This window comes from Dipteris shenzhenensis, chromosome 32 (assembly GCF_047967505.1).
Source record: "Dipteris shenzhenensis isolate YYH24624 ecotype China chromosome 32, Dip_SZ_1.0, whole genome shotgun sequence".
Classification (NCBI taxonomy): Eukaryota; Viridiplantae; Streptophyta; class Polypodiopsida; order Gleicheniales; family Dipteridaceae; genus Dipteris; species Dipteris shenzhenensis.
This window is the reverse complement of record NC_141627.1, coordinates 40,288,437-40,301,495: the sequence shown is the minus strand read 5'-3', so window position 1 is coordinate 40,301,495 and position 13,059 is coordinate 40,288,437. Positions and strand designations below refer to the sequence as shown.

At 45.0% G+C, this 13,059-nt stretch overlaps 1 protein-coding gene across 1 annotated transcript in view; it reads right to left on the bottom strand.

Moving 5' to 3' along the window:
- The window catches only part of LOC147880748 (sterile alpha motif (SAM) domain-containing protein), an 85,959-nt gene that overhangs the window by 68,728 nt on the left and 4,172 nt on the right, over positions 1–13,059 (bottom strand). Inside the window, exon 2 of the mRNA XM_087370810.1 lies at positions 8,649–8,816. Within this exon, the coding sequence (XP_087226936.1) occupies positions 8,649–8,816 (168 nt within the window). The remainder of the gene's footprint in view (positions 1–8,648; positions 8,817–13,059) is intronic.

Sequence of the window (13,059 nt, the reverse complement as noted above, 5' to 3'; positions counted from 1 at the left end):
TCTCATGCCTTTTGATATTTGCGACCAAATGATAGTAGTCACTAGTATCAAAGAGGCCAATTTCCACATGTGAAGGGTATGGCATCATACCCTACGTATGAGACACCCAAATCTGCAAAACTACCTCAATGAGGTCCTCCTCTGCATAAAAAGGCATCAGGAATCCTGATACTGGCAAAGCGACCTCTCCTACAAGAATCAAAAATCATCAAAACCACCGGAAAGTGGTCCAAGGTAGAAACCTCGGGAGCAATGCATACAGACCCACCTCTGTCCATGGCCCAATCATCAACATACAATCTATCAATGCGTGTATGAATAAGCATATGAGGTCTATTGTTAGACCATGAGAAGTGGAGTGACTGAGACGGAGTGTGAAAGACATCATCCAACCAAGCATCTCTGCCACTTAACTAAAACAAGAAGGCATCCCAGGCTACTCTCCAAAGAGTGAACACGTCCTTCTCTGTCCCCCTTCTTATCTGAAGGAAACTCCACCATGTTAAAGTCACCTCCAATAAACCATGAATATGCAATAGGGTCCTAAGAGAGAAGTTCCTTCCGAACTGTGCCTCCTCGATTATTACAGCCATAGAGGTTGAGAAGACCAACCTTACTCACCCCAATCAAAAGAATGTCCCACTATAATCTGCACATTAAAATGACACCATGTCCAACAACTTAGGTGAGAATAGAATCTGAAACTGCAATGCAAGTCCCACCCCTAGTGCCCAAAGCAGGTGACCAAAACGTATGACCTGAGAGAAAATTTACTTGACTTTGCACAATCTCTGACATCCAACTTGTGTTCTTGAATAGCAAGAATATCAATAGCAACTCTTATAACACCTTGATGAAGTTGCAAATGAATGATCGGCCTGCGGTGGCAATGAGGCACACCACCGAGGCCTTGTATGTCCCAGCTAACAATCCTGATCTATAGGAGAAAGTAGCATGGAACACCTTACCCAAAACAAAACCCTCTATGGGGAAAGACCTCCTACTCAAAGGACGAGGGAGAAAGAAAGAAAGAAAGAAAGTTTATTAAAGTCTTCGGAAGACTGATGGGTCTATGAGACTGTAAAAATCCTGATACAACGAGCTGTGGTAGTGGAGCTACTAAATGAGCGTCCATACCAATGCAAAATGCAAAATGCAAAAAATGCAAAAATGCAGAATTGCAGTACTAAGTCCTAAGTACAAACATAGTCATGTCGATGGTATCAATCTCAGCATCATCATCAATATCATCATCATCCCCAGCAACAGCAAGATATCAGGATGGATGAGGCCGTGGAGGCATGAAGTCGGCAATAAAGTGCAGTCAGCCACTCAGAGGTGCGGTCCTGGCACGTCTCCTGGTCGTAGCTCTACGTCTAACCAGGGCTACTGTGACCCCCGTCGATCGGGCTCCGACTCTAAACAAGGAGGGGATGTCTCCAAGGAGAGAACCAAGTGGAGGAAAATCCACAGGAGAAAGAACCTGTCCACCTGAATAGGAAGACACCCCATCAAAAGGAATATTGATCACTGCATCCCCATGGTGAAGGATACAAAACCTTCCTCCGGGTAATCCGCAAGCTCTACCAAAGCTGAAAAGGAGTTCGTGACGATCAGGCTTGGTGCAAGGGTTCGTAGAATCTACGAAAAGGAGTTTTTGACGATTAGGCGTGGCACAGGGGATTGAGAGTCACTAGTCACCACTAGAAAAGGAATGTTCGAGGCCCTGACCACAATTGGGACTGGACAAGTGGGGGCCCCTCTTGATTTGCAAAAGGTAAAGGAGCACAGACACTAACCGGAACAGAGTGAAGGACAACGGGTGCGACGGGTGCCGATCATGTAGCACTGTCAAAAATGAGGGCGGTGCTACTGATATTGGAGAAGCACTCAATCGAGGACGACGAGGAGCTATACTAGAAGGCTTTTTAGGCCTCTTCTTCTTTCTTGGGCAATTCCTGGTGAAATGCCCATATGTCCTACAAACCGTGCAAAAGCATTGGCGTCCCCAATGGTCTTCTTGAAACCCTTTGTACCTTGCTCCCAAAGTGCAGACAAACCATACATGATGTCGAGCAATATGTTGATTAAACTCGCAGTAGTAGCTCAGTTCTATTGCCTCCGTGCCATTAAGGCTACACGTGCTACTGAAGTATTTCAAGACGTAATGCTAGCAAACATCTTTGACCTGGAGGAGTGGCCTCGTGGTTCTTCTCGCATGTAGTTGATTTCCCACTCATTAGTTATATAGGGGATTCCATCTCTATGGGGAAAGAAAGCTAGGCTATCATCCCCCAAGAGAGTACTTCTTGAATGCAACTCACCTGCGAAATGATTCTACCTAAGCATTGTCAATTCCCTTGCACCAAAGGGCAACTCCATACACAATTGGAGATTATCTCCTAAACCTCTATCATGTGATAGTGACAAGTCAACCTCCTGATCTGCTTCACCCACGAGCCACTGGGAGTTTTAACATGCGGCACTAGGCCGAAGACCAATACATAGCCATGACCAAAATCTAGCGAGGACCTAGTATAGTAATTGTTGCTTGAGCTGATGCCTCTCATGTGATGGGGATTAAAGAGTGGCCACTATTGAGCATGTCAAAAACACTCGCCTAGCTCCCATTACACGTCTCTTGATGGGCTGGTCCTCCTAAATCCAGGGCCGCCTGTTATGGAACTTAGCTTCCATTATTATTTTCTTACATAGGATATTGATAGTTATATAGCCTTGTCCATATGAAACCCACAGTGGGGGATTATGGCAAATTGATTGGTGGAAAATGCATTTTGTGAGGTTTAGTTAGGGACACTTGATTAAATCTATGTTTTACCAAACTAGCTTTCTACATATTGTGGAATGATTTCCAATTAATACGAACTAGAATTCAAATATTCATACTTATATAGTGTTGCCTGTATGAGGCCCATAGTGGGACACTATGTTAGGAAAATCATTTGAAATCCAAGTGTGTGCTTCGTGGTTAGGGTCTACTAACTGGCAGATGTGGGTTAGTGGGCATGTGGCATTTTTTCATGCAGAAGTTGATGACTTTCTCAGCTACCTTTGTGGTTCAGCTACTTGATTTTGGAGATTTGACGATTTTGGCGCAGCTTCTATAATTGTGCATTAACTGCAGGATTCTACCAGGTCTTCGGCTATGTATTGATTTGTGTATTCGTATTGAGCTATGGCTCATTGTTGTGAGTAGTTAAGTAGAGGATCATGTAGTTCTCCAACAAGACCCGTAGGTCTAAGGCGATGTATAATGTTGCTTTCATCAGTTTCTTATTGGAATATATTACAGCCTTAGTTTCTTTTTACATGTCGACTCTTATTCCAACTATATGTTTCATCTACTGTGTCATTTCATTTAATGCATAGATTTTGAGTTTTCCCCAACATACTATGGCAAAGAGATCCATGAAGGATGCAATTTGTGAGGTTTAGTTAGGACACTTGCTTAATTTGACAAGCAACCTACTCCACATTGTGGATCATTATGTTAGTGTGACTAGTGTATTGTGCAACTTGGTAAATAGCCAAACTGCTTAATGTCCTTTCGGGTGACTTTGATTAATATTGATGTTGCGAGATTATTGGTGGTTGTGTGTTTGATGGTTGTATTGTCAAGCATGGTTGTGTTACGTGAATAATTTATTCATTGTTACTAACATTATTGGTAGTTTGAGTACAAATGATGGTTTGGATGACAAGAAATGATGGTTTGGATGACAAGTACTAACCTTTCCTTAACTATTTTGAGCTCATAGAGCTATGTTTCAGAGCCACCAGCAAGGACTTGCTAAGAGATTACGACCACCAAGGATTTCCCAAGGGGGAGTCAAGAAGTTCGTTAAGGCCAAATTGACCACCAACAAGTAAATGACCCACCACACCACTGTAAAGACACATTCTACAATGGCCATCATAAGAAAGAGAGGGACTATTCCTTGACTCGCTGTCTTGTTTCATCACACTTTAGTCATTGCTGTGCCCTTTATACAACATGTTTCCTTAATCGAATGAAAGGCAAATTGAAGGAAAAGAGGTAATGATGATCTTGAAATAAAAATGAACACACCATGTAATCCCTTCATAATTAGAGAAATTTTTGAATTGCAAACTCAACCATCTAAGTACCACAACTGAAAGATGAAAGAGAAAGACAACACAGATGGAAAATGGACTTAAATATGGAATTAACAAGTCATTGATCGGGGTTTGACCATCTAGAATAGCCATGGAAAGCTAGGCCCAGATATCATCACGCTAGCTTGTTTTGATGTTGTCTTGTAGCAAAAGGTGGCATGCAATAAAACAATTCGTGATAACATCCACCAATTTAATCATAAGGGGAAGAAGCTTATCATTAGAGATGATCTAATTCTAGCAAAATCTTACCTTATCAATGCAAACATTAATGAGATAAGTAGTAACTACTCTTAACTCATTCTCTTTGCAAATACTATTCATGCAAGAAAAAACAATGGATTTACCAAACCTATGCACATAGTAGATGCTATGAAAAGACTACAACACAAATCATGTCTAAGTAATAAACCTAGGTACAAGAGACATTTAGTTAAGAAAATTGAAACAAATTACACACTATTCCTCGATGAAGATATGATCAAACCTAAACTTCACCTTTTGATGGGTCATTTAGAATGTGTGTAGATTACCCATGAAGTGACAAGATATTTGTTACGCATAGATGGCACAAGCTTAGAATTGATGTGGATCTGGAAATGAGAGTGAAACGATTATACTCGACTCTAGTGAGTGCATCGTATCCCTTGCTCAATCAAGCATGTATCGCTAGTTGCATCGTGAAAATTGGACCCAAAAAAAAGATCTCGCAAGTATGTGTAGAATGTGACAACCTCCATCGGTGATCCGTCCAACATGAACAACATCTCTGTGGATGGCTGCTCGAGATGTGTTGAAGATCATGACCCTCGTTTTGTCAACGTTGACCTTCAAATTATGTGTCTCACAAAATGTGTGGAGTGCATCCAAGTGTCATTGGAGGCCTCCGCTGAAGATGAGAGTAAGGCCACATCGTCTGCATCTAGAAGGATCTAGATCAAGGACCCAACGAGAGCAACATGCCCTCTCCTAACTCTCATTGAGCCTGCTTCCCCTCCGTCCTTCCCCACTTGCCTCCTCCAACCCCCTCCTAAACCCTAAACCATGCCAAACCTGCTCCCCCTCTCCCAGTTCTATCAGAGCACACTCTATTGAGGTTCGATCTATTACAGCTCTCCTCAGGGGGGGCCGACAAAGACGAGGTGTCACCCTAGACATAGCCCAGAGAGTTCAAAGATCGAGGAGACTGCGCCCCCCACCACAGTGTGAGACGGCTCGACAGACGTAGATACGAGATATTTTCACAACTCACCAGAGAGCCATCACTGTGCCGGGCTTCGGTTTCTGAGCCCTAGTTCCGAGGTCGACTTGATTCAACTTATACTTGACTAGTGTTTGACTGATTATGATTTTGCTAGCATAGATTAGTACTTAGCAAGGACCCTAGCGCGCCCTTTGCTCCAACCCCATTGAGGCTTGTATGAGTTTACTTTTTACTTTTTTTGCACACTTTGTCCCATAGGCCCGTGAGGCCTCCCACGGACTATGTTGTACTTAGGACTTAGTACTGTTATTCTGCATTTTTGCATTTTGCATTGGTATGGATGCTCGTTTAGTAGCCCCACTACCACAGCTTGTTGTATCAGGATTTTCACAATCTCATAGACCCATCGGTCTTCCGAAGACTTTAATAAACTCTCTCTCTCTCTCTCTCTCTCTCTCTCTCTCTCTGAGCTCTCTCTCTCTCTCAGAGGTTAATACTGTTAGAAAAGACCCAACAGAGGGTACACGCAGCGGAAATAATGCCCAGGAGCTCACACAGTGTGCAGTGTGGGTGTGGAATCACAAACTTCTTTACTTATGTGCATACAATAGGTGTGCAGACTCATTAACCACCAAATAATATATTTCCGTCCACAACTATGGACACAATACAAGAGAGACAGATCCAGAGTCCCACCAATGGTGTGGTCCTCTGATCTTACCACAAGGTCCTTCTCCTATCTGCTGGCTACCTCTAGTGGCTACCTCTAGTGGCTACCTCTAGACTAGAGTCCGCGTGCTCCACCTCGAGCGCAAGTAAACTTTGCGTCTAGGATGATCCTCTCCACCTTGCTATCTGGGAACCAGCCTAGGTGGGCAGCTTCCTGGCTAAGTCTGCAGCTCTGCTAGCACCTCTCTATCCTCCTGAATGTAGGTCCAGAGGGTGGCTACCTGCTGCTCCTTTCTGCTCTGGATCTGCTGCTGCAAGTGATAATGAAATGAGGCCTGAATGGCCTCTTTATATAGGCCCTAGGGGGGGGCTGATAAAAACCGACCAGCCTGGTACAGACTGGCTGACCAGACTGGCCGACCAGTCTGTGGCTGGTCCAGCCCTATAAGGCACACAACCCAGGGTTTTCTGGCCCATACTTCCAAGGCCCTTTGGCCCTCCTTTCAAGGCATATCTCCAGCCTATAAAAGGCCTGTTACCTGCCCACTGACAGCCACTTATCCTGCTGCAGATCTGGGCCTGCACTCCCTGCAATGTCTGTGCCTCTGCCAGACCCTCTTCCCGGCCACGTGTCCTGCGCCGTACGGGTTCCTTGTGCTGGCTACTGCTTCGCCTTTTGCTACTGCAGATCCATCCTAGCTCCAGGTACCCACCATCTCTATGATTCTTGCCCACATGGCATCCAATCAGATGCCCATGTGACAGACATTCAAACCCTAGGTTCACCCCCCCCATGCTCTCCTCATTTGGGGGCTTACAGATGGGGAGGTGACCTTTCCAACAAATACAACTTTCTTTCTTTCTCTCAGAGGTTAATACAACTTTCTCTCTCTCTTAGAGGTTGATACAACTCTCTCTCTCTCTCTCTCTCTCTCTCTCTCTCTCTCTCTCTCTCAGGTTAATACAACTTTCTTTCTTTCTTTCTTTCTTTCTTTCTTTCTTTCGTCTTTGAGGTGTTCCAAAGAGCATCTTCATCGATGGATTGGGATCGGCCAATGTGGGTCGGTGAGAGCGGGTGTTGGAATAGAGTAGGTCACCTCCCCACTTGTGAGCCCCCCATATGAGGAGTGCATCGGGGGGGTGGACCATAAGGTAGTAATCGGCATGGGGCTGCCACATGGGCAGCACATGAGCTGTCATGTGGGCAGTAGGGAGAATGTGATAGTACCTGGCAGAGGAGATGCACCATGGAGGGCAGATCTAGATCCAGATGCTGCCTATACATGGAGAGGGCAGAAATGCACAGGGAAAACAGGCAGGTTTGGGGCAAAGGATAAAGGGTGGGACTGCCTGCACCAATGGCTGGAAGCCGTGTGGCCAGGCAAGGCCAACCAAATCAAGCAAATGAACTTTGGGGCCCTATTTCTAGTCCTAGCCCCCCCCCCACCCCCTCCCCCAAAGTCGGCTGGTAGGGGCAAGGCTGGGGTTCCAGCCCTATAAAAGGTGGCCTAGGGGCCTCATTACCTCATCACTGGGATCAACAATCCGAGAGCAGGACGGAGCAGCAACAGGACCATCCTTGGGCTATACACAAGAGGTGAAGGTGACCTACAGAGGGCTGAAGATTTAGCTCTAGGAGCTGCTCACCTAGGCTGAGTTTCCAGACAGCAAGGTGGAAGGGATCCTTCGGGTGGAGAGTCTACATAAGCTCATTGGAGCATGCGAGCTCAGAGATCTAGAGGTGCCAAGCATATAGTAGGAGAACCTTTTTGGTATGTTATCTTGTTCAATTTGTGAACAAACGGAAATATTTAAGAGTTGCTTCTATATTGTCTTGAGCACAGTCTATTCCCTAGTTTGCACACACTTGAATGGTTGTGAAGTACACACATGGTTATGAGCTTGATTCCATAGTGAAACACTTCCGCATGTAATTCCCAGGCTAATCTATCAGTCTTCCGCTGCTGCGGGGTACCTCTAGTGGGATTTCATTCTCTAACATATGGCATCTAGGAAGTACCTCCGGATTCCCAACTTTGGTAAATGGAACCAACTATCCTATTTAAAAGTAGAAGGTCAAACTTTGTTTATGTCACGAAAACTTGGAAGGCCAATGATGCAATGGATCCAAATTCGGTGGATGTCAAGAGCTCTATAGGACCACCAGAAGTTACCCCCGAATCCTGATTCCAAACTTTGGTAGATGGAAATTGGATGGAACCAACTATCCTATTTCAAAGTTGAAGGTCAAACTTTGTTTGTGTCATAAAAACTTTGGAAGGTCAAGGATGTAATGGGTCCAAAGTCAGTGGATGTCAAGAGCTCTATAGGACCACCAAAGGCAGTTCCAATGAGGTTTCAAATAACATGCTGGCCACAACGGAGCTTGGGCAACTCTCAAAAGTTCAATAAATCCAAACCGAGTACTGAATTATCAAAATCAATTACTCACTCTGAAGTTAGGACAAGTTGAGCCTGCGTCAAACTTTTGGCAAAGCTGAAGATTTTCCATGACATGTTTATGCTAGCCAAACCTCTCACTTTTTAGAAGTTGATCCTTATGGTGTTACAGGAGGAACTTAGAAAAGAAAGTATAATATCATCAAACTGGCATTACCTCATCAGTTAGCGATATGAGAGTATCCCAATCAATCTCCTCACGAATAAAAATGCTTGCATATCTAGAGAGGTTTAGTGCTTCGAGCCATTGAAGAACAGCAGTACCATCAAATGAAGAAGCTGCTTGTACAGCTTCAGCCATTACTGTTTTGCCCTGAGTTTCAGCCTGCAAGACAAAGATCAAATAAATAACGATCATTCTGCGATGGATGCCCTTCAGCAGAAATGTACAAGAACCTATGCAGTACTACTCCACAGAAATTATAAAATGGCTTATAACCTCCATAAATCCCACTTATAATATAGCCATTGCCAGAAATAAGTGACATTGTAATATACAATGTATATTTAACAGCCTTGTCCAACCTTCTATTTTCAACTATGTTGACAGCCTTTAATCGCTTCTAAGTGCGTGCATAAAAACATAAACACAATTAATTTTTGCAAAGATGATGATGTGCCCAATATCCATGTCTACTTACAGAGGAATTTAAAGCAGCTGCATTCGATAGACATGTAAACCACAAGCTTTAACTATGAAACAAATCGCATGAATATATGAAACAAAACAGAGAGCTTGAAGTCCATGGCTAATACGACAAAGCTACAAGCATGTCCTCTATGAAAGGTAGTGCCTTCTTAAGGACGTCACTCTGGCCAAATGCTCTCAAGGTTTCAAAACGAAGGTACTAGGTTTACTGAATAAAGAACATGCAGAGTAGTTTTTTGGATGTCGTATATAAACATTTTAAATACTCCACAAAGGTCAACCAAGCAATGAACAACCTTAATAAATAGAAAAGGGAAGGAAGAGAGACAATGATTGGAACAACCACCTGGTAGGATCCTAAATCCACCATGCGTTTTCCATAAAAGTTTTTGTTTACCTCTTTTCTTCTCTTTCATTTTCTCTTTAATTTTCTGTGTAGATTTTTGGTCTTGGGAACAACAAAAAATATAAATTTGTATGATTGGACATATTCTAGTCTCACAAAAGTATATCTCTTAATCAATCAGCAGATTCTAAGAACACTTTACTTTGGACAAAGCCTGATATCCTTATGTTTACCATCTGGTTGACCCCCCCACACTCTCCTCATATGGGGGCGTATAGGTGAGGAGGTGGCCAACCCTATTCCAACACCCTCCTCTCACCGACACATCTTGTGGCCCAATGCGAACCTGTCAATGAAGATGTTCAAGTAGCTCCCATGTCGTAGCTCTTTGGATCATTGCGGTGTCGATGTGGCTTAGTCGCTTTGTCGCTTTTCATCCAATTGCTCTTGCTTCACCAGGTCCGGTTCCGCATAAGCACACATTCTTGGTACACATGTCCATCTTTGGTAGCACCAGATGGCACCACCTCCTTCAATCACCTAGCTGCCTTTGAACTTGAGCAGTCCAAGTACCAGCATCCTCCAACTGTCAAATGTCCCCCTCATGATGGGTGAACAGCCTGAAGTCCTCCAGGCACCATGCTCTCAAAGTCTCTTTCAATCCGTCCTCCATCTGGCAAGGTCTGCAAACAAATAACATACTCAAGAAATCAAATCCCAAGCATAACTCCAGATTACCTAGACCAAATTCCCCCTCTATGTCAATAATACTAGCCAAGGATCCGGATGGCTCCAAGCACTCATCACTATACTTCACCTTTACAAAGGTTTTTGACTCCTCTTCTGACCATCTCTCAATGTCAAACATCCTGACTGTAACACCGACATCTGCATACTTTACCTCAACAAACTTTACCTCAACAACACCAAGAGATGTCACCAAGAAAAGCTCCTCTATGACCACCACATTGGCTTTTGACTCCTCTAACTTTTAGCTGGCCCCCTTCTTCTTCTAATCAGCCTTCTTCTTGCTGCAATCCTTAGAAAAATATTATGGCTCGTTACAATAGAAGCATTTCTTTTCGTTCTTCCTCTTCTTCTTGTTTTCTTCATCTAAAGAGTCCGCTTCTTCATCAGATTTGTCCTTCTTGGGCATCCCTTTGCCAAGCTTACCCTTACCCTTGCCTTTGCTCTTGTCCTAAGCTACTAGGGCTTTATCATCATTTCCATCATATTTCCTCTTTCGAGCTTCTTGCTGCAAAAGGAATGGAGCCAACTTCTCGAACGTCACTGGGGCCACCCTCTACCCTACAATCATCGTAGTCACAAAACTATTGTAGCTCCTGGGAAGCATTCCCAGCAAACCAGTATTAGCTTACCCAAGATATGGCTTTACCAGCTAGTGTAGCTTCTCTTGCGAGAAAGGCTTCTACAAAAACAGGCCCATCTAATGCAAGACAGTCTAGAGCAGCTAGTGCAAGCCCACCTAGACCTAAGTGTCTATCTTGCCGAGTTCCAATGGAAAGGATTATGATGAATAAGACCCACAAATGCACAAGTTTGAGTCAAAAAAACACTTTGAATACCATTCCATTGGATTAACAAAATACTTGTGATACTTCTTCTTCCATGAAACTTCTTGTGGATTCAACAATCATCATGGCCCCTACAGCTCAAACAATGGCCCCAACGGTCTATGATTAGGGCGAGCTTATCCTAGGATGGGCAGTTTGGATAGGAGTTAGGATGGGAGAGTCGAGGATTGGGATCTTGAACATGTATGCCCCAACGTGCAAACGGCACCGTCCGGCCTTTTGGAGGAGGCAAACAAAGTGTCTTTTGAATGTTGACTCCTGAATCGTTGGAGGAGACTTCAACAACCTGGAGTTTGGAGAGGACAAGCAAGGCGGTGCTTGATTCTCTGAGATGCCAACAACAAAGCAGAGCACCTGGGAGCAGTTCATCTTCATGATCAGTTGTCAGAGACCCGTGGCGAGAGCTAAAGTTCAACAAGATACCTCGAAGCCTCCTCTTCTCTTTCGGCCAGAGGAGACATGATGGACTGCTTCAAAGACTGGACTGTTTCTACGTTGGGGACTGCACACTACAAGCACCACGATGTCAGACCACTCTCCAACAGAGTTGACCACCGGTTTTTACAGTCAGCTCTTTCAGACGGAGAGGATGACTCCAGCTTGTCTTGTGGCCCGTGAGGTAGATTGGAACCACATTCCGACAGTAGTCTCGCAAGATTTGTGCAAGAGTCTGGAGGAGCCTTTCACGGATGAGGAGCTTTGGGAAGCCCTCAAGGCTCTCCTGACCAGAAGTGTCCTGGTGAGGATGGCTTGACTCTGGCCTTCTTCCGAAACTTCTAGGAAAACCCCTTTTTGCCTATCTTGCCAGGAGTCTTCAACACGAGCTCCCTTCCTCAATCCCTGAGCAAGGGGTGGATTTGTTTGATCCTGAAAGGGAGAGATAGGTCAAACATCCGACAGTGGACACTTGCTTGAACCTGCATACAAGATCCTCCCCAAGGTCTTGAGTTTGTGCCATGTGGTTACAGCCCCATCTCACTAACATCATCCACAACACACAGACCAAGTTCGTTCAGCAACGCATCATCCTGGACAACATCTGCACGTTTTGGGAGGCAGTGGATTGGGCGAAGGAGGAGTCAAAGCCGTTGGCCGTCCTTCCCTTGGATTTTGAGAAGGCTTACGACAGGGTAGAGTGGTCTTTCCTGGAGGGTACCATGCAGAGGTTGGTTTTCTCAGACAAATGGATCAGAGGAGTTATGCGCTTTATGCGGGGAGCTCTAGTCAGATGCTTGTCAGTGGACACACGAGCGAGGCCTTTTCTCTCTCTGACTCCATCCACCAAGGCTGTCCCCTCGCTCCCTTTCTCTTCTTGTGATCACAGGTGGTGGGCCTCATAGGATTGAGGCTCCAAATCAGACAAGAGGAGGAGCTGCTAGACTCTGAGTTTGCAAATGACACGGCCTTGTACATAGAGGGCGGGGAGCGACTTTGGCTTCCACTGGATACCGCGGAGCCAAACAACGAGATACCTCAGATTGCACGTGGGTTGATATTACAGCAAAGCAATAGATCGCCCTGGTCCTTGAGAGTGTTTGGCGCAAACTTCTCCACTAGAGCTCGGCCAAACTCTCCCTAGCGGGCCGTGCCTTAGTGGCAGCTCCTTGCCACAGCTTGGTATATCACCTCCTACAGGTGTTTTCACAGAGGGTGCATTGGGCAGCTCCGACGGTTGGTTCGGAACTTCCTTTGGGCAGGATAGGATGGCACAAGGAATGATAGAGCCCGGGTCGCTTGGCAGACGGTGATCATGCCACAAGCATTGGGAGGCTTGGATATCATTGATCCAGAGATGCAGAGCAAAGCCCTCTTGAGCAAGTTGGTTGTCCACAGCCTCACCCCAAGTGTAGAGCCTTAGAAGCTTCTCTTACAGCGAGGGCTTCTCAAGAACACCCCACGCACTGGGGGGTAGTGGCAACATTCACACACATGGATCTTCTCAAAGGCCCCCCTTACGGAGAAGGGTTCCCCCCTGATG